Here is a 22,782-nt window from a genome sequence, read left to right on the forward strand (position 1 = left end):
AAACGGCCACGGAGTAGAGCACCAGCTCCACTGCAGCCTACCATCACGGCCAGTAGTGGTGCCGGTGTGCACGGAGGAAGTAGCAGTCAGCCAGTGAGGAGTAGCGGGGGCAAAGTTTCCTACTCGGTGGTGTGGCAATTTTTCGTCAAGCCGCCCGAGGAAGTAAACGTAGCCGTATGTCGACTATGTGGCCAGAAAGTCAAGCGTGGCCAGGGGGCCCATGTTGGGACTACAGCGTTGCGTCAGCATATGCAGCGTCGCCATTCGGTGGCCTGGGAAAACCGTGATAAAGATACGGCGGTTCTGCCTGCCCCAGCCCCCGCTCCATCACCCGCTCCGTTACTTGCCCCGTCACCCGACGTCAATCGCCCTCTATCAGCCAGTCAAGGCTCCAACACCTCTGCTGAGGGGAGTTGTCGCTCGTTGGCATCTTCCGCTCGTTCAGATGCTCCTTCTCCTGCTACTCCTCTTCTCGGATTCCGTCAGCAGTCTTTCTTGGAATCCGTTTCCAAGAGACAACAGTTTTCGAGCACGCACCCGACGGTGAAAAAGCTGAACGTCCTCCTGTCCAAGTTGCTGGTGCTGCAGTCCCTCCCTTTCCAACTGGTGGACTCAGCACCTTTCCGAGAAATGATGGCTTGTGCCGCGCCGCGGTGGAGAGTGCCAAGCCGTCATTTCTTCGCCAAAAAGGCAGTGCCAGCCCTGCATTCACATGTAGAAGAGATGGTGGGCCAGTCTTTGAGCATGTCGGTCTCTGCCAAAGTGCACGGCAGCGCCGACGTGTGGAGCTGTAACTACGGTCAGGGACAGTACATGTCATTTACGGCCCACTGGGTGAACGTGGTGCCGGCACAGCCGCACCAGCAACTTGGACAGGTCACGACGCTTTTGCCTCCACGTTTGCACGTCCTTGGTCCAGCAAACATGTCCGCCTCTACCACCTCTTTTTCCGCCGTGTCCTCAGCCGCCACCCCCGTGCCAAGTCCCATTACCCGACCGGCATATCACATGTGCAGGGCGCAACGGTGTCACGCTGTGCTGCACCTGGTATGCCTTGGCGAACGTAGTCACACAGGGGAGGAACTTCTGAGTGTAATGAACAGAGAAATCGACAGATGGCTGTCTCCGCGCAAACTGAAAATCGGAACCATGTTGACCGACAACGGAAAGAACATGGTGTCTGCTCTGCGTCAAGGAAGGTTGTGCCATGCGCCATGCATGGCTCACGTGTTCAATCTGGTTGTCAAGCGGTTCCTAAAATCCACCATCCCACTGCAAGACATCCTTAAAATGTCACGTAAACTTTGCATGCATTTCAGCCATTCATACACCGCAAAGAATACCCTCCTTGAGCTGCAGCGGCAGAACGGAATTCCACATCATCGCCTGATCTGCGACGTTGCAACAAGGTGGAATTCAACCCTACACATGTTAGACCGCCTTTACGAACAGCGAAAGGCCATCACCGATTTCCTGATGTTACAAGCGGATAAAGGTACTCCCCTGTGTAACTTCGATGTCAGCCATTGGCAGCTCATGCGTGACACCTGCCGCTTGCTCAGGCCCTTTGAGGAGGCCACGCTATTCGTGAGTCGGCAGGACTATGGGATGAACGACGTCATTCCTCTGTTGCACGTCCTTGAACAAATGCTGTTAACAATGGCTGGTCAGGGTGCGGTAGACGTGGCACACAGATCTCAACGCCACATGACCCCTGTGGGGGCAGGACAGGAAGAAGAGGAGGAGGTAGAGGAGGACATTGGTGCTCAGGAATTATTGAGTGAAATGGGTGGTTTTTCCACTCAGCGGACAGGAGTGGAGGAGCAGGAGCATCTGGTAGAGGAGGAGGAGACAGAGGACCCAGACGCACCGTGGCAGTATGCTGTGGAGATGGAGGCAGGGAGTCCCTCGCATTCCTTGGCACAAATGGCCCATAGCATGCTCGGTTGCTTGCGTAGCGACAGCCGAATAATAACCATCAGACAGAGGGATGACTTTTAGCTCTCCACCTTGTTGGACCCTCGCTACCGTTCAAAAATGGTGGCCTTTTTCACACCTGCTGAGAGGGAGGCCAAAATAACGTACTATAAAAACCACCTATGTAGTCAGTTGGTCTCTGCCTTTCTGCACCAACGTCCATCCTCAGACACTGTGGGCCCTGTGCGCTCGCGTTCCGCTGCCATGGCAGCAGGGGAGGGGTGGGGTGGTAGGAGCAGTGGCAGCTCCACCAGCAGCGGCTGCCTCAGTCTGCAGTCGATGATGAGTAGCTTTCTTCACCAGCGCAGTGAGGAAACTACTAACCAGCCGCAGCAGCAGCAGCAGCATCAGGTGGACCTGGAGCAGGACCTCAAACAACAGGCTTGGGCCTACTTGGACAGCACCCTGCCAACCGAGGTAGACAATCCCCTTGACTACTGGGCAACGAAACTTGACCTTTGGCCCCAACTAGCTGAATTTGCCCTTGAAAGGCTGTCATGCCCGGCCAGTAGCGTGGCATCGGAGCGCGTGTTTAGTGCGGCAGGAGGTATTGTAACTCCGCGGAGGACACGACTGTCCACCCAAAGTGTGGAGAGACTCACGTTTGTGAAAATGAATCAGGCGTGGATTAGTCTGGATTTCAAACCACCAGTTCCTGACACAACTGACTAAATCCGCCATGAATCATGCCCCAAACATGTTATTATTTTTAACATAGGCCTCTGTATGGCCTTCAATTTAGGCTGCTTACGCTTCGCCACTCTGCCATGGGCCCCTGTACCGCCTCCTCTTGCTGCTGCCAGGTCCAGAGTCTCTCATGGGTCCCTGTACGGCCTCCCATTGCTGCTGTCTCCATCGCCACACTCTGCCATGTGCCACTTTCAGGTCTCCTCACACTGCTGGTGGGTTCCATTTTGTCATAGGGTGCTGGCAGATTACGGGCCTCCCATTGCTGCTGCCAGGCCCGTAATCTGCCATGGGCCCCTGTACCGCCTCCTCATGCTGCTGCCAGGTCCAGAGTGTCTCATGGGTCCCTGTATGGCCTCCCATTGCTGCTGTCTCCATCGCCACACTCTGCCATGTGCCACTTTCAGGTCTCCTCACACTGCTGGTGGGTTCCATTTTGTCATAGGGTGCTGTATGGCCTCCCATTGCTGCTGCCAGGCCCCTAATCTGCCATGGGCCCCCGTACCGCCTCCTCATGCTGCTGCCAGGCCCGTAATCTGTCATGGGCCCCTGTACCGCCTCCTCATGCTGCTGCCAGGTCCAGAGTGTGTCATGGGTCCCTGTACGGCCTCCCACTGCTGCTGCCAGGCCCCTAATCTGCCATGGGCCCCCGTACCGCCTCCTCATGCTGCTTCCAGGCCCGTAATCTGTCATGGGCCCCTGTACCGCCTCCTCATGCTGCTGCCAGGCCTGTAATCTGTCATGGGCCCCTGTACCGCCTCCTCTTGCTGCTGCCAGGTCCAGAGTGTGCCATGGGTCCCTGTACGGCCTCCCATTGCTGCTGTCTCCATCGCCAGACTCTGCCATGTGCCACTTTCAGGTCTCCTCACACTGCTGGTGGGTTCCATTTTGTCATAGGGTGCTGGCAGATTACGGGCCTCCCATTGCTGCTGCTAGGCCCCTAATCTGCCATGGGCCCCCGTACCGCCTCCTCATGCTGCTGCCAGGCCCGTAATGTGCCATGGGCCCCCGTACCGACTCCTCATGCTGCTGCCAGGCCCGTAATCTGTCATGGGCCCCTGTACCGCCTCCTCATGCTGCTGCCAGATCCAGAGTGTGTCATGGGTCCCTGTACGGCCTCCCATTGCTGCTGTCTCCATCGCCACACTCTGCCATGTGCCACTTTCAGGTCTCCTCACACTGCTGGTGGGTTCCATTTTGTCATAGGGTGCTGTATGGCCTCCCATTGCTGCTGCCTCCACCGCCACACTGTGGCTCCACACTCTGGTTTTGGCCCCGTGACTGCCCAAATGAGTGAAGTGTGCGGTGATTGTAAGATCGACGGCACTCATCTGCATGTCATACTGACTGACAGTATTATTTCTCTTCCCCAGCAGACTCCTAGGACATTTAAATTAAAGGTACAGTGTTCTGCACTAATATAAAGGCTCTCTGAAGCCTAGAAACACCCTTTTTATAAGTTAAATTCGCAGCGAATATATTCGACTCGAATCAAATTTATTCCTCGAATTCGCCGAATCGAATTTTTGAATACTTCGCTCATCTCTATTTAGAATAATTACCTCGGTAAAGAAAGCATTAAAAAAAAAAACTCTTACTTACCTTGGCAATTATCCCACTTCTGACACCACTGAAAGTAAGTAGGTGGTCTTTTTCCTGTTCCTTGGGGCCCCCTCAAGATATCAACGGTCACACCTGGACACAGCTACGAGATCTCGGAAAGTGAATGCACTCAAGTCACCTCAGTTGCGATTGCAAACACTTCAGTTTTGTTGGCATAACATCAGGGTTATTATACTGTAGTCTTTGGGCAAACACACCCTCAGACCATCCAATCAGATACATGTACATTTTTCTACCTTAAGTCAACAATTATTTGTATGAGGTTTGCATTTTCACTCTTCTGCTTTATCTATCATACCATATCTGGTCCAACGCCCAGACCATGGCTGGAACCTGACCCAATGCCCAGACCATGGCTGTAATCTGACCCAATGCCCAGACCATGGCTAGAATCTGACCCAACGCCCAGACCATGGCTGTAATCTGACCCAATGCCCAGACCATGGCTGTAATCTGACCCAATGCCCAGACCATGGCTAGAATCTGACCCAATGCCCAGACCATGGCTGTAATCTGACCCAATGCCCAGACCATGGCTAGAATCTGACCCAACGCCCAGACCATGGCTGGAATCGACCCAACGCCCAGACCATGGCTGGAATCTGACCCAACGCCCAGACCATGGCTGGAATCGACCCAACGCCCAGACCATGGCTGGAATCTGACCCAACGCCCAGACCATGGCTGGAATCTGACCCAACGCCCAGACCATGGCTGGAATCTGACCCAACGCCCAGACCATGGCTGGAATCTGACCCAACGCCCAGACCATGGCTGTAATCTGACCCAACGCCCAGACCATGGCTAGAATCTGACCCAACGCCCAGACCATGGCTGGAATCTGACCCAACGCCCAGACCATGGCTGAAATCTGACCCAACGCCCAGACCATGGCTGAAATCTGACCCAACGCCCAGACCATGGCTGAAATCTGACCCAACGCCCAGACCATGGCTGGAATCTGACCCAACGCCCAGACCATGGCTGGAATCTGACCCAACGCCCAGACCATGGCTGTAATCTGACCCAACGCCCAGACCATGGCTGTAATCTGACCCAACGCCCAGACCATGGCTGGAATCTGACCCAACGCCCAGACCATGGCTGGAATCTGACCCAACGCCCAGACCATGGCTGGAATCTGACCCAACGCCCAAGTTGTGGTTAAAACTTTGTAGAAATGAGAGTAAACCTTATCTTTTTTTTGTAAAATTTGCAAAAACACTCATTTCTACATGAAGCTGACATAGACAGTTTTTTTAGTGTGTACATATCTCATATATGTATATTAAGCTAGCATCTTGTATTAGTGTATACAAAATGGATTCAGTTATATTCCATTTAATCCTTTCAGAAAGGATCTAGAGAACCTCCATTGTGTTGATGTACGTTATTTTAAGTATTAAGTTAGGTTTTTGCAGATATATTTGAAGTTTAATGGAACTGTTTTAGTTTGCTGAAGGATGTATCAACAAAAGATAAGACGACCCTAAAGTTTTCTTTGCCCGGCTATTTCTCAGAAAGCTAGCAAAAACAGTTTATACCAAGAAATGTATATGTCATGTTTCATGTAGTCAGCTCATGATGGAAACTTACAAGTTACAGTTTTAGAACTCGCTCCCCTCCCCCCTTATTATTTCTGTATCCTATATAATCCTAGTAATGTCTAATAAACTTTGAACATCTCTGAACATAAGCTGCCGTTATTTCCGTGTTCCAGGGGTGTTCCCAGAATTCTGCTGATAAACCAGGAATCTCTCCACAGACCGGGGGTCTCTGTGGGGATAAGAAAATCAATCCTTTCACTTACCTGACCTAAATCCAACAGAACACCTCTAGGATATCATGTTGTGGTCCATTCGACGCCACCAGGTTGCAACCAAACCGGATATCGTATGTAGTCTCCAGTGCCTCAGGATATGCACAGCCAAAAGGGAAGCCAAGGGAACCAGGACAGTGACAACCAAAGGAAATGCTTCAGGGGTGCAGCCCTCCTCAGACGGGGAGATCAGCCACTAGATAGAGAATAAACAGGTGCGCACACACCTTGTGCATTATCCAAGGATTATTGAAAGGAGTGAAAAATAAAACCATACTCACAGGTGAAGCATGTATCTAAAAATCATTTGCATAATGACGATGGCCACAACGGCAAGCAAGGTGTTCCAAGTGTCAGTGCGGTCAAATGCTGACGCGTTTCGGGGATGAATCCCTTTCCTCAGAGCTCCTGACCAGCCTCTGATGCAGATGTGTAGTGGATGGATGATGGGAGTCTTGCTGGTGATATCTTATTAGGACCCTCCCCCGATGTTGTCAGGCATGAATACAAGCACATGGGGGCCATACAGACTACTGAGGACCATTCTGAGTTGCTGCAATGACATTTCAGCACAATGGATGACAGGCGGTGCCACCTGTGAGACTCGGCATGTGAAGGTAAAATTGCCGCACTGTGAAGCTAAGCATGGAGGTCACAGCAATGTGTACTCACCCAATCAGCTGCTTTCTTCATTTAGAGGTAGGTGATCAGGGGGCGGGTCTGTGACATCATCCTCTTCTAAGCCCTCCCATCTGACCGTGCCCATTACTCTCCATGGCATGCCGAGCAGAACTTGGTTTTCATGTGTCTGCGTTGGGTTGATTTGTGGTCACCATGGAGTGAATTATTAGGTGTAAACCAGGCAGATGGCTTGTTCTGGGGACTGTCAGTGATCACATGTCCTGTTTATATGGATTCAATATCCATCGTCTGACATCCTAACAGGAGTTCTGTCATTTTTCAGGATGTCAGGAAAAACATGTCCTCCGTCAGTAAATGTTCATGTTGTGTCAGTAATAAAAGTCACGGAGGGTTGGGAACCCTGTAAGGGGGGCAGAGATATGTGACTGCCTAGTCCAGCCTTTCTCAGCCAGGGTTCCTCCAAAGGGTTCTAGGGCTTCCTTGTCACTTCATTGGGCTGTATATGGAAGTGTCACCGACCAGCCGTTTCTGGATACACAGCTTTGTCATCATTGCACACACACACCATTTTGTTTTTCATTCAATACATTTTTTATTATAATTTCACTTTTAACAAGATTGCAGAAAAAAATCAGGAAATAACAAAGGAAGGAATCCGATTGGTCAGGGAGATCCCTTGTCTGGAATGTGGGGGTGGAGTCATTATTATTGGTGTACAATACAATACACAACGTGTCCATTATTATAACAAAGTATTGTAGAAAAGATCCCAACATGTGACATGGCTGAATGAATGCTGGTCAAAGTAGTTCATCTAATCTCTAAGTGGGGTGGTATCTATTGGGCCAATCCCCTTTACAAACCACACATAATATCGCCCTTCAAAGTCTTTGAACGATTTGCAGAAAATCAAAGAGTAGAAATATTTTCCGGTGGATCCCCTCTACCCAGACCCCATATGTAGACATAGAACAACAAGCTGTGTTCCCTCTCGTGCCGCACTCCTCCAACCACCCAAACCCACACAAAAGCCAAGGGAAATAATGAGAGGAAAGTTCCCCCCTAGTTTGGGGCGGAGTTCTCCTTCCCTCCTGTTGGGGGATGGGAGAAGGATGGACTGAAGACACAGAAATGCTTCGGGGTCACCACTGTTCTGTAGAGCCTTGAAATGAAGGACATCAACTTCAGAAGTTCTTGTTGTCTGTGTAAAGTTCCCCGATAACGAGATCTGGGCTCTCCCGGCTTCTAGCTCTGTAACCCGCTATATCATTATCAGGAAACGCAACTCCGACACCCAAGAAGGGCTGAAGTTGTGTCCTTCATTTCCAGGATCTACTGACCACTCTGCACCCCGACATTTACTGCACTTCATCCATGTCTTTGGGGGCCTCTCATCTCCTTATGAACTGTTTCTTCCATGATGAAGATCAGCCATGGAGTATATCTGAGGTGTATATCAGGGTGTGCTTCTTCCCCACATGAGAGCTGAGATGTCCAGCAACATCCATCTAGAAGACATTTCCCGCACTCAAGGCACTAATACACCTCCAGGGTTGTGTGAGACCCCTGATGTACAGGAAGACAAGACTTCAGTGAGGAACATTTCCCACACTTAGGACAGGAAAATTATTTCTCCCCCGTGTGAGACCTCTGATGTTTGTAAAGATAAGACTTCCTTGTAAAACGTTTCCCGCACTCAGAACAAGAATATGCCTTCTCCCCTGTGTGAGATCTCTGATGTGTGTATAGATTGGACTTGTCTGAAAAACATTTCCCACACTCAGGACAGGAATATGGCTTCTCCCCCGTGTGAGATCTCTGATGTCTGTAAAGATTGGACTTCAGTGAAAAACATTTCCCGCACTCAGGACAGGAATACGGCTTCTCCCCTGTGTGAGTTCTCTGGTGTGTGTAAACTTTGGACTTACTTGTAAAACAATTCCCGCACTCAGGACAAGAATATGCCTTATCCCCCGTGTGAGATCTCTGATGTGTGTAAAGACTGGACTTTTCTGAAAAACATTTCCCACACTCAGGACAGGAATACGGCTTCTCCCCCGTGTGAGATCTCTGATGTTTGTAAAGATCTGACTTCAGTAAAAAACATTTCCCGCATTCAGAACAGGAATACGGCTTATCCCCCATGTGAGATTTCTGATGTGTGCACAGATGGGTCTTCATTGAAAAACATTTCCCGCACTCGGGACAGGAATATGGCTTCTCCCCCGTGTGAGATCTCTGATGTCTGTAAAGATTGTACTTCAGTGAAAAACATTTCCCGCACTCAGGACAGGAATATGGCTTCTCCCCCGTGTGAGATCTCTGATGTGTGTATAGATGGGACTTCACTGAAAAACATTTCCCGCATTCAGGACAGGAATATGGCTTCTCCCCTGTGTGAGATCTGTGATGTCTGTAAAGACTGGACTTCTCTGAAAAACATTTCCCGCACTCAGGACAGGAATGTGGCTTCTCCCCCGTGTGAGAACTTTTATGCACATTAAGATGGGATTTAGAACTGAAACATTTCCCGCACTCAGTACAGGAGAAGCTCTTCCCTGTTGGAGGGCCGGCCCGGTCCCGCACAGTCTGAGGTTCCTCAGGATACGAGGAATACAATGGTCCATCTACACTGGGTGGTGCCGGATGGACATTGGAGTTTTCTCCTGGACTATACTTTGTGATGTCCTCATCTTCTACTTTCCAGTCTGGAGACAAAGTGAGACAATCCTCGGAGGTTTTCCTCATCTCCCGGCCATGGACTAAAATACAAAGACAAAGAGGATTACTAGACAGGAGCTGATTGGTTCCCCCAAACCAGGACTCCGCCCACATCAGGCAGCTTGGTCTCTGAGGAGCTTACAATTCCACCCTCAAGGGAACTAGGAAATGGCTCCTCTGATCTCCTACCAGGTCATTTCTTTATTCATGGACCTTAGTCAGAGAGTGAGGAAACAACCAGAACTGTCTTTTATAGGAGGGACAGTGATGAGGGGATTATAGGACGAGGGTCCCCACCCCCTCTATCACTCATCGCCATCTCCTCAACACAAGAAGTACTGCACTTCCTTATTTAGTCCATGATTTAGTCATGAAGAACAGCGGGGCTGAGCCCCACCAGAGGTCAGAGAGTGAGGATGGGGGGAGAACAACCAAGATGAAGACTGGACTGATCCTGAAGACCACCATCATTGGGGTATTGACTCCTCCCTCATTATCACTTTCTGTTTAAGGGTCCAAAGTTGGAGGATGTGATCACATTATTATCACCATGTAAAAGTCTGTGCTCCAATCACATCATCCGATATAAAATGTCCAGCTGGGAGGAAATGGGTGTAACAAAAGAGGATCCATATTATGTGTATATATAGCAGTGGGGGGAGGGGGAGAGCAGAAGTCATGACTATGGAATGTACAACACAGAGAATATAGTGCAGGGGTCAGGAGTATGTAATGTACAACATAGAGTATATAGTGCAGGGGTCAGGAGTATGTAATGTACAACATAGAGTATATAGTGCAGGGGTCAGGAGTATGTAATGTACACCATAGAGTATATAGTGCAGGGGTCAGGAGTATGTAATGTACAACATAGAGTATACAGTGCAGGGGTCAGGAGTATGTAATGTACAATATAGAGTACATAGTGCAGGGGTCAGGAGTATGTAATGTACAACATAGAGTATATAGTGCAGGGGTCAGGAGTATGTAATGTACAACATGGAGTATATAGTGCAGGGGTCAGGAGTATGTAATGTACAACATGGAGTATATAGTGCAGGGGTCAGGAGTATGTAATGTACAATATAAATTATACAGTGTAAAGGTCAGGCCTCATAATATTGGTATTCAGTAATCAATTGTAATCTAAATGTTTACTGTAGACAAGTTGCAGAGATCCCACACCGCTGCCTCCCATCTCCTGAGACTGCACTCAGTGACTTGGGTCTGAGACACTACAGACATATCCCTCCACCCGGCACAGCCAGCAGATAACAGAGAAGGTCCCCTGGAGGAGTCAGGCACAAGGCAGGAGACCCCAGTCACATGTCCTGGGTGCCTACATTATGCAATGCTTAGATTAAAAAAATCAGAATTTTGCTTCCAGCTGAACCCCAGAACCTCCATAAATCCAGTCTAGATACATAAATTGTGTCTGCAGCACAGAGAAGGAAGATTATCCGAGAGAAATCCAGGAATACAGGACGGGGAACACAGCTCAGGAAAGTGACCAGGGGATTACAGGCTGATATCACCCAGTCCCCGCCCTACTCTGGACCAATCAGTGAGCAGTATGGGTGGAGGAATGGATTTAGTGTTCATGACCCACCTGTGCTGATCTCTGTAGGAGTGTCCTCCTCTATAAATGTCCCCGTTATTCCATCCTCCTCCATAGACTGCTGATCATCCCTCACATACGCCTCTTCTTCTTCTGCTTTCACCTCAAATTCTATATCAATTGGATCTCCACTCTAAATCAAGGAAATGAGAGAAAATATCATCTGTAAAATGTAAGATTTATGATTGTGACATCACACACAAAATCCATACATTGTCTCCATGAGTTCATGTTCTAGATGCTCCATCCCATCAACCTTGTAATAGTGAGGGATGGTGTGACCTTCCTGTGTGGAATCCCGGGAATACAGAGGACGGGGACATCTCTCTGGTGGGTTCCTGGTATTAGGTGGCTCCATCATATCCTTGTGTCCTTCTGAAAACTCCTCCATCACTCCATACTCCTCATCCTCCTCTTTATACTCTTCTTTAACATCAATATTATCATCCCCGAGGATTCCACTCTGAAAGATATAATAAAACATTCATTGTAACAAACATGCTGTGTATAAATCACAACTACCAATAATTGTCATCATCTACCTGATGATGGGGAGGGATGGTGTGACCTTCCTGTGTGGAATCCCGGGAATACAGAGGACGGGGACATCTCTCTGGTGGGTTCCCATGACTGGATCCATCTGTAGGAAACACACACACTGACTGAATCCATTGTTTCTATGTGTTTATCAGATGATGGGGGATCTAGGTGGATCCTCCGTACTGCTCTCTCCTTTACAATAAAGTCTCCTCTTACCCGGTGATGTGAGGGGCGGCTGATTGTCCATCATGACGTCCTTGTAGAGATCCTTGTGTCCTTCTAAATACTCCCACTCCTCCATGGAGAAATAGACAGTGACACCCTGACACCTTATAGGAACCTGACACACACAATGATACAGTCACCATCCAGACACATCCCTTGTCTGTTACTGGAGAATGTCCCAGAATTCCCGGCACCGCTCACCTCTCCTGTCAGCAGCTCAGTGATCTCTCTGGTGACTTCTAGAATCTTCTTCTTCTTTCTCTCTTCTATCAGGGAGGGAGGTGGAGGCAATGTGATGTCATATGATCTCCAGACTTCACAGGAGGAAAACTCTACATCTGAACACAAATAGTAACATCAAATGATATTCCCAGAATCCTCCTCACCTCTCCATTCAGGTCTCCATTTTATTAAAGCCCCACTTCAGGCTGAGGTATAATTTCCCCCCACAGGACCCCCACACTACGCAGGGTATAGGCTTGTTGCAGCATTCTGATGTCATTACATACAACGCAGGACCAACAGTCCCACTTTACATGTGAGGATACCAAGGGGCCCCACATCCTAAGAGCAACAGAAAAATGTCAGATGGAGGGACATTGGGAGGAGGAGCTGTGAGGTCAGTGTGATGTCATAGGATTCTCTGACTCTGGTTGGAGGGAAATTTGGAGGAGCTGTGAGGTCAGTGTGATGTCATAAGATTTTCTGACTCTGGATGGAGGGACAATGGGAGGAGCTGTGAGGTCAGTGTGATGTCATAGGATTCTCTGACTCTGGATGGAGGGACATTGGGAGGAGGAGCTGTGAGGTCAGTGTGATGTCATAGGATTCTCTGACTCTGGATGGAGGGACATTGGGAGGAGCTGTGAGGTCTGTGTGATGTCATAGGATTCTCTGACTCTGAATGGAGGGAAATTGGGAGGAGAAGCTGTGAGGTCAGTGTGATGTCATAGGATTCTCTGACTCTGGATGGAGGGACATTGGGAGGAGGAGCTGTGAGGTCAGTGTGATGTCATAGGATTCTCTGACTCTGGATGGAGGGACATTGGGAGGAGGAGCTGTGAGGTCAATGTGATGTCATAGGACATATAGACTCTGGATGGAGGGACATTTGGATGGGGAGATTTGAGGGGTCCTCTATATGAGACTCCCGTATAAACCAAATCCTTGTTCCTGGGTGCGTCCTACCTCTCCTAAACTGAAGAGTGAACTTTGACCTTTATCATCCAGAAATCTGTCCGGAATCTGTGGAAGTAAGCTGTCATGTGATCAGGTGACGTGCGGAGGAACGGAGTGTAAATAGCAGACAATTGTCTCCAGAGCCCCTAATGGTGGGGATGGATTTGGCGGCGTGCTGGTGCCAAGTTTCCTCCCCCCAGGGTCACTGCAGGTGTGGAGAAAAGCTGTGTAAGAGGATATGGAGGAGAGATGAGGAGGAGATCCAGGAATCAGGAGAAAGGTCAGGGCAAGCAACAGACGAGCGCATCCAAGAGACCAAGCCGGGGTCACTACACAGAAAATCAATCCAAGGAAACAACAGGCAGGACGAGGAATAGCAAGAAGGAGCTGAGAGACAAATGAGAATATTGCTCAGCCAATGGGAGATGATCTCAGCATGACTTCCATCATGAAGGAGATGAGGGGGAGGGGAGGAAGTCACTGAAGGTGACCATAGATCCATGGAAATTCAGCTGGTTCAGCAGGGATCGCTCACATTTCCATCCATGTGTGGCCACTGCCGGATAAAAGCCACTCCCCCAGCGGCTGCAGCCAATAGCTTCAGTGCTGATCTGTGTATTCTGAGAGCGGAGGAGTCCCCCCATTGTCAGAATACAAGAATGCAGCGGGGAGGATTCCCCCATCCACCTCCAATGTGTGGATGGGGGAATCCATTCAGCTTTTTATGGTCATCCCGCTGGCTGAACGATAAAACTGAACCATGTAGGCCAGCTTTGGGAGCAAATATATTATCATCAACTCCTCCCCCTGAAGGGGTTAATCTGCGTATTACCTCCTCTGCTGCCAGATCCAGGAACATCTCCTCTCTGCTTCCTCATTCATGGAACTTCCTGTCTGTACCCATCACTTCCTGTCTGTACCTGACATCACTTCCTGTCTGTCTTCCATAGAGACTTCCTGTCTGGGTAGCAGTGAGATCCCCACCTTGTGGAGCTCAGAGGAACTGTAGCCCCGAGAAGCATCTGGTAGTGTGACCCCGGCCTTGTGCTGGGTGTGTATGGACTGTAGATCCTTATAGAGGGGTCACCTCCACTCCCACCAAGGGGGACAGAAATATATGACTGCTCGGGGGAGGGATTTTGGCCCCTTTGATTTTGCAGTAAATGTGATTGCATTAGTCCCGTTGATTTTCGTATTTCCATGTAATAAAAGGTGTCACATGATGTCGGGTTCCCCTTTCTCTCCTCCCTGAGTGTGTATTTAGAGGCGGAGCTCCTGCTGGAATGGCGGTCAGAGGCGGAGTCTAGGAGGGAGACTGACAGAACCCGCAGCAGACTTGCAGGAGTGAGCGAGGAGGATCCGGTTCCTTTACCATCGGAGATGAGGAGAGTGTGAAGGATGTTTGTGACTCTGGGAGCTGAAAAGCTGGGAGTCCTATTGGTGTGGTGAGGGGGAAGCACTACTAGGGGGCGCCCTCACCATCCCGTGTACAAGAGGTGGAAGAAGGCGTGGCTACACTACAGCTGACACAGTTTGGAGGGCGGAGCACTTTCACCCCTTATCAACTTTTCACTGATTGGTGGATATTTGGAGTAAAATGATTGAAGTAGATGCAAAGTGGAAGCGGTGGACTTGCAGAGAACACTATACTGAGCACACAATATTGTCTGTCTCCATGGATTTGCACAGGATTTGAGATGATTTCCTATAGCAGCAAATCTGATGAGATGAATGAATGTAGCGCCCCCTCCTGGTCAGGTCTAGGATGTGTAGTCAGGTAAAGCATAGCTGTGTTTCTCTGCTCACCAGAGAGGCTGTCAGGTAAATTCAGTCGGGTATTCTGATTTACAGAGAGCTGTGATTGATTAGTCAGGTCTGTTCATGCTGCTCTGGTTCTGTTGGAGTTTGTCTGAGTTCTTCCTGCCTTCAGGAAGCTATGAGAGTCTTCCAGAACATGGGAATTGGCTAGACAAATGACCAGCATGAATATGGATACAGTCCTGGCCAATTGCAGGGGAGGGTGGCCCCATTGCATGCTGGGAGTGGTATTTATACTCTGAGAGCACATGGGTTCAGTGTCTTTCCTCGGAGAGGATTGCACCCGCCAGGCTGGAGGCAGGCTGCCTCGCCTGGCACTTGCTGTTATGTGGCCTCGGGTGGGTGACCTGAGGGCCTGAAGTTAGAGAGAGTGACCCTGATTCTACAGTAAGCTGACTGAGGGGAGCTGTCTGCCAAAGCTCTGTCTGGTATCACTGGAGAGAGTGGCTTGGAAGATTGGAAGGAGGCAACCATTCTGTCCTTGGACCTGTGAGTGCAAACTCTGAGAGATCTGGGGGGCTCTGTGTGCTTGTTACCCCTCTGGTGCTTGATAGTCAGCCTGGGTCTGAGAAAGGGAGCCCTGCCTAGTGTTCTGAAGAGCTTGTCCAAGTATTGCTACTGCTAATGGGACTTCGCTCTCCTACAACTACTTGCTGCTATTTGTTACTGAGAAGTCTGCTATCTACTGTCAGCCGAGACTTCACAAGTGTTCTACTAAGAGATCAGCTAGATGTCCTCAGTGTGAAGAGTTCTGATTCTGGAGGATCCGACTACATTCCCCATCCCTATCCCCAGTTCTACAATAAACTCCGAACACAAAACATCCCCTAGACTGGTCATTGGAGACAACGAGCAGAAGTGTGTGTGTTTGCCTTGTTGTGGGGCAAAGCAAAGGGAAACCGGGGGCAACATTCGGCTCCTTCTGAGGTAGTGCTACATGAAGGCGGTGTAAAGTGGAAGCAGTAGATCTGCAGGGAACTGCATCTTGAGCACAAAACACTTTGCTGTATATGGATTTGCTGTATATGGATTCTTAATTTACTGGCAAACAACACAAGATCAATGAAGTAGGTGTAAAGTGGAAGCAGTAGATCCGCAGAGAATTATATTTTGAGTAGGGATGGGATGACGGTTTGAGTCAAACATAAGTTTGAATCGAACATTAGCCATTTGAGTGTTCACCATTATGCAGGAAGTTTGCCCGCGTGCCCAAACAATGTAAAACATGCTTTGTGATTGGCCAAAGCATTGCACCTGACCACAGGTCACATGCAATGCTTTGGCCAATAACAGCTGAGTTCTCAGGAAGAGCCATGATTGGCCAAAGTGCTGGCCGTATTGAACCATAACATGCAGAAGAGGTGGTGGAGTGGATAAGTCAGTCATCCTCATCCTCTGTCATCCAGGATCATACTATTTTGCCTTCCACCACAGCTGCCAAAGTGTCCTGTTCCTCCGGCTCCTTGTCCACCACGGCTGCTCCTTCCGTAGCCCCACCATCATGCATGGAGGAGTCACCAGAATGATTGGATCATAGTGTCAGTTCCATGCTGCTGGAGGATGTGCAGCAATCTGAATGCTGTGATGTTGGTTCCCAGGATGAGGAAAGGAGTGACGTGAGCCTAGAGAGAGGGGGCGCCAGTGAGGGAAAAGAAATTGTCAGTCCTGTTCTCCCAGCTGCAGCACACTGCCAAGTTGGCTCCATTGATGAGGAGGATGGGGATGATGAGGTCACTGACCATACTTGGGTGCCTGAGAGAACAGAGGAGGAAAGTGAGGAGGAGGCAGAACTCCAACAAGGCAGGATGTCCTCCAGGGACAGGCATAAGGGCAGCCAACCAATGGCATCCCATGACAGAGCTCCACAGGTGGGGGGCGCTGCTGACTCCAGGCAGACTTCCACAAGTTCTCTGGTGGGGGCTTTCTTCAACACATGTGCAGCATTGCTGTTTGCAGTCTTTGACTGAAGCAGACCAAGCGTGGCCAAAACACCAGCCACTTGGGCACCACATGATTGACAAGACGTATGATGAGCTGCCATGCAGCCCGCTGGTAACAGCACCTGAAAGACCCAGAAAAAGTGCAGACTTCTCCTTGCTCCTCATCTGGGATCTCTACTGTAAAACGTCAGGTCTTCTCAACAGCCTCCACTGAGAGGAGTGATGGTACAGCAGTGGGTGGCCCATCTGACAGCAGGACACCACCTGTTCATTTCAGCAGGAACATTTCACTACCCCATTTGCTGAACCATGAAAAAAAGACTGTCCCAGCCATCCACATTCTATCCTGGCCAAATTGCTGCCTTACAACTGCTGCCTTTCCATCTGGTGGACTCTTCCCCCTTCCGGGAATTTGCAGAATGTTCTGTATCACAGTGACAGGTTCCGAAAAGACAATTTGTTTCATGCAAGGCCATTCCAGCTCTGTACCATCATGTGGAAGGTCATGTTTTGTCCTTGTTGGACAAGGCGGTCAGCAGCAAGGTCCACATTACTGACACGTGGTCCAGCAGGCACAGTCAGGGATGTTACATATCCGTCACGGCACACTGGGTGACTCTGCTAGCAGCTGGGAAGGATGCAGGACAGGGTTCAGTTCTGGAGCTTGTTCCACCACCATGCCTCCAAAAACCTGGTGGTGATTCTGCCACATCTGTCTGCTCCACCCCCTCCCCTTCCTCTTCCTCTATGGCCTCTTCTGCTGAATTGTCATCTCCACTGGCTTCCGCTCACCCAATGAATCAAATTCAAAATACTAACAACTTACAAAACCATCCACAACTCTGCCCCCAGCTCCATCACCAACCTGGTCTCAAAATACCAACCAAACCGCTCCCTTCAGTCCTCTCAAGACCTCCTGCTCTCTGGCTCCCTTTTCACTGCCTTCCATGCTCACCTCCAGGACTTCCTCTGAGCCTCTTCCATCCTATGGTACTCCCTACCCCAATCTGTCCAACTATCTCCTACTTTATCCACCTTTAGAGGATCCCTGAAATCCTTCTCTGTAAAGAAGCCTCTCCTGCTTCTAATGAATACACTGTGTTTTAGTTCCTCCATCGGCCCATTGCCCAGTTATGACCTTTGTATCACTTCACCCTCCCTCTTAGATTGTAAGCTCTCATGAGCTGGCCCCGATTCCTCCTGTACCAAATTGTATTGTAGCTGTACTGTCTTCCATCATGTTGTAAAGCGCTGCGCAGACTGTTGTCACTCTATAGATCCTGTATAATAATCCAATGATAATGATTCTGTACTGAAGTGTACCCTGGATACAGCATTGTGCTAATATCAGGTCACAATGTCACCAAACATGGTATGAATGAATCTCATTGTGATACTAGTGAGCTGTGATTGGCCCACAGCTATCACATGGTACCTGGGCCAATCACAGCACCCTCTACTATGTGATGTAGTGGTAGCCAATCACAGATCACTAGTAATCACAGCTGTCATGAATGACACTCTGTATAAAGCATTGCTGACACGGTGATCATCATTGTAAAGAGAATCCCTGATCCCCCCTAGAGTAGTGCAGTGCTGCTATGGACACTACTCGGAGGGAAAAAAGTTTAATAAATTGAAAATGTTTTTATTGTTTGTTTTGGTTCTGTTTTTTATCGTACTGACACCAGTCAGGTCCCTGATCACCACCACACCAGTCATGTGATGACGCTGTACTGCGCTGGTGAGTTTGTAGAAAAAAACGTGAAAAAATATTTATTTAATTTCTTTATTTTCCCAAAAATTGTGACCAAAACTGCCAACTTCAAAAAAACTAGGATTTATTTTTACCGAAGACATGTAGTAGAATACATTTTGGCTGAAATTTATAAGGAAACATTTTTTTTCCTTTTGGATATGTTTTACAACAGAAAATATTGGGAGGGGGGTTTTTCTTAAATGTTCATTTTTTTCATTTATATAATAAAAAATAAAAACCTCAGTGGGGATCAAATAACACCAAAACAAAGCTCTATTTATGTGAAACAAATTATATATATTTCATTTGCACACATTGTTGCATGACCGAGCAATTACCAAGTAGCGTAATGCCAAATAGCAAAAAATAACCCCTCCCTACTGGGCACTTATACCCCCTTCCTGCTCAGGCCAATTTTCAGCTTTCAGCGCTGTTGCACTTTGAATGACAATTGCGCGGTCATGCAACACTGTACCCATATGAAATTGTTATCATTTTTGAAGACAGATAGAGATTTCTTTTGGTGGTATTTAATTGCTGCTGGATGTTTTATTTTTTGCGCTATAAACAAAAAAAGAGCAAAACATTTGAAAAACGTTTTCTTTGTTTCTATTATAAAATTTTATAAACAGGTAAGTTTTCTCCTTCACTGATGTGCGTTGATAAGGCTGCACTGATAGGCAGCACTGATGGGCGGCACTGATATGCAACAATGATGGGCACTGATAGGCGGCACTGACTGATGGGTACTGATGGGTGGTACTACTGGGCAGCACTGATGGGTGGTACTGCTGGGCACAGGTGGATGACACTACTAGGCACTGCTGGGCACAGCTGGTAGGCACTACTGATGATCGGTGCCGATCCATCCTCTGACAATTGCCAGTTATTGCCATTACTTTCCTCATGCTGTGACAGTGTGAGGAAAGTGCAGCCAATAACCGGCAACTGCATTTCCCGGTGATCTGCTGTCATTGGACACAGCTGATCACGTGCTAAAAGGCCGCTGTGATTGGCTTTTTACCACATCACGTGATCAGCAGTGTCCGTAGGATGCAGAGATCACCGGGTGCACGCCCCAAGGGTGCGTCTCTGTGAGGACGTCATATGTTGCCCTCCCAGGACTGGACAACCATGCTGTAGCCATCATTCAGTTATAGTGCGGTTGACAAGCGGTTAAAGTGGATCTGCACTTCATCTGAACACCACAAACCAAAAATACTATTTAATTCATTGGTAATATTCAAAGCAAACTCCCCCATCCATACATCCATCCATCCCTCCGTGTCTTCAGGATTTATTTTGCTGAGAAATCATTTTGAAAAACATCCCCCCAGCATTTCTGTCAGTAGCCATCTTGAGTAAGGGCAGATGATTCCTGTAGCATTTACTTCCTGGAATCCATCAGCCCTTAGCTTAGGTATTGGCTGAGCGGAGAACCCTCCCTCCCCTTCCGAAGACTGTTGGGGTGTATGACATCATTTGCCTAGGCAGGAAACCAAGAAGTGAGTAACAATATGTAAAAAAAACATTCAAAACAAGTAAATATGATCTACTTTCCTATCTATATACCGATGCTAGCAGTGTAAGGACTGGAAATAGTCAATGCTGATTGGGAGAGTGAAGTTCCACCTTAAGAGGTTAAAGTGATTTCCTATAATCGTCAGCTCCATCTAGTGGCCATAATGCTGTATCTTCCCTGAAATACCTCCTGATGTAAAAATAGTGCAATACAATAACATGGCCACTAGATGGAGCCAATGATGATGTGAAATAAAATATGGGCAAAACCAGTCCCAGCTGGGTGAACACGGCTCACATTCGTTCAACTCATTGTTTTATGGAACAGACCTCCAAGTGTGACATCTCCCACCACAAAATATACTCCAACCCGGTCCCACACTTCATCCATGAGAAGGAAATAAACCACGCTAGGACTCCGTGTACAGACTACGACTCTTCCTCTCCGGGGCAAACATGGAACACATGACCCTACACATACATGATCCCACTGCCGCCATCTTGGATTCTGGAAAGCGAGTTGTTTATATGATAGCTTGATTGTCATCTTTTCATTTTAAGTCCATTTACCACATTAACCCCTCCCCCTCCAGAGGATTTACCCCCCCTTCCTGACCAGGCCATTTACCACATCAACCCCTCCCCTTCCAGAGGATTTACCCCCCCTTCCTGACCAGGCCATTTACCATATTAACCCCTCCCCCTCCAGAGGATTTACCCCCCCTTCCTGACCAGGCCATTTACCACATTAACCCCTCCAGAGGATTAACCCCCCCCCCTTCCTGACCAGGCCATTTACCATATTAACCCCTCCCCCTTCTGAGGATGTACCCCCCTTTCCTCACCAGGCCATTTACCATATTAACCCCTCCCCCTTCTGAGGATGTACCCCCCTTCCTGACCAGGCCATTTACCATATTAACCCCTCCCCCTTCTAAGGATGTACCCCCCTTTCCTGACCAGGCCATTTACCATATTAACCCCTCCCCCTTCTGAGGATGTACCCCCCTTTCCTGACCAGGCCACTTACCATATTAACCCCTCCCCCTTCTGAGGATGTACCCCTTTTTCCTGACCAGGCCATTTACCACATTAACCCCTCCACCTTCTGAGGATGTACCCCCCTTCCTGACCAAGCCATTTACCACATTAACCCCTCCACCTTCTGAGGATGTACCCCCCTTCCTGACCAAGCCTCCTGTGTGCCAAAGGCCCCTAGCTGCAATTAATGTGTCCCCTCCACAAAAGGTCCCAAATTCAATTAGTGTATCCTCCCCATTGTTATCCTGTTTACAGCTACAAATCCAATTATTGTGTTTCCTCGTCCATCCTGTCCAACCAGTCTTTTGCCTAAATATAATATCCTCCCCACTGTCCTCCCGTTTACAGCTACAAATTCAATTACTGTATTTCTGTTCCTGTCCATTCTCTCCATTGTCATCCAAAATGTCCCTAAACTCAATTAAGGCAGTCCCTCCATTGTCATCCTGATAATGACCCCCCTCCACCTCTCATCCTGCTCAGGGGGTTCAAGAGGTCAGTGCTGGTCTCTCCTGATGAGCCATTCTGCTGTGCAGCCACTGAGGGGTCCAGCTGCAGCTCTGCCTGAGCACCATTGGAGGAAGGGGGACCCCAGAAGCCGCATCAGCTCTGCCTGAGCTTACCACATCAGCTCTGCCTGAGACACTGCCAGCTCTATCTGGGACTATCACACCAGCTCTGCCTGAGACGCCGCCAGCTCTATCTGGGACTATCACATCAGCTCTGCCTGAGACGCCGCCAGCTCTATCTGGGACTATCACATCAGCTCTGCCTGAGATGCCGCCAGCACTATCTGGGACTATCACATCAGCTCTGCCCGAGACACCGCCAGCTCTATCTGGGACTATCACACCAGCTCTATCTGGGACTATCACACCAGCTCTATCTGGGACTATCACACCAGCTCTGCCTGAGACGCTGCCAGCTCTATCTGGGACTATCACATCAGCTCTGCCTGAGACACTGCCAGCTCTATCTGGGACAATCACATCAGCTCTGCCCGAGACGCTGCCAGCTCTATCTGGGACTATCACATCAGCTCTGCCCGAGACACCGCCAGCTCTATCTGGGACTATCACACCAGCTCTATCTGGGACTATCACACCAGCTCTATCTGGGACTATCACACCAGCTCTGCCTGAGACGCCGCCAGCTCTATCTGGGACTATCACACCAGCTCTGCCTGAGACGCTGCCAGCTCTATCTGGGACTATCACACCAGCTCTATCTGGGACTATCACACCAGCTCTGTCTGAGACGCTGCCAGCTCTATCTGGGACTATCACATCAGCTCTGCCCGAGACGCTGCCAGCTCTATCTGGGACTATCACATCAGCTCTGCCCGAGACACCGCCAGCTCTATCTGGGACTATCACACCAGCTCTATCTGGGACTATCACACCAGCTCTGCCTGAGACGCCGCCAGCTCTATCTGGGACTATCACACCAGCTCTGCCTGAGACGCTGCCAGCTCTATCTGGGACTATCACACCAGCTCTGTCTGAGACGCTGCCAGCTCTATCTGGGACTATCACATCAGCTCTGCCTGAGACACTGCCAGCTCTATCTGGGACAATCACATCAGCTCTGCCCGAGACGCTGCCAGCTCTATCTGGGACTATCACACCAGCTCTATCTGGGACTATCACACCAGCTCTATCTGGGACTATCA

General features: G+C 49.1%; 1 protein-coding gene across 1 annotated transcript in view; it reads right to left on the bottom strand.

Moving 5' to 3' along the window:
• The window catches only part of LOC149441631 (uncharacterized), a 48,967-nt gene that overhangs the window by 14,293 nt on the left and 11,892 nt on the right, over positions 1–22,782 (bottom strand). The window contains 1 exon segment of the mRNA XM_089657121.1: positions 8,378–9,505. Coding sequence (XP_089513247.1) covers positions 8,378–9,505 — 1,128 coding nt within the window.

The sequence above is a fragment of the Staurois parvus genome, unplaced genomic scaffold (genome assembly GCF_062004578.1).
Source record: "Staurois parvus isolate SC_StPar_1 unplaced genomic scaffold, SC_StPar_1.0 ptg000965l, whole genome shotgun sequence".
Classification (NCBI taxonomy): Eukaryota; Metazoa; Chordata; class Amphibia; order Anura; family Ranidae; genus Staurois; species Staurois parvus.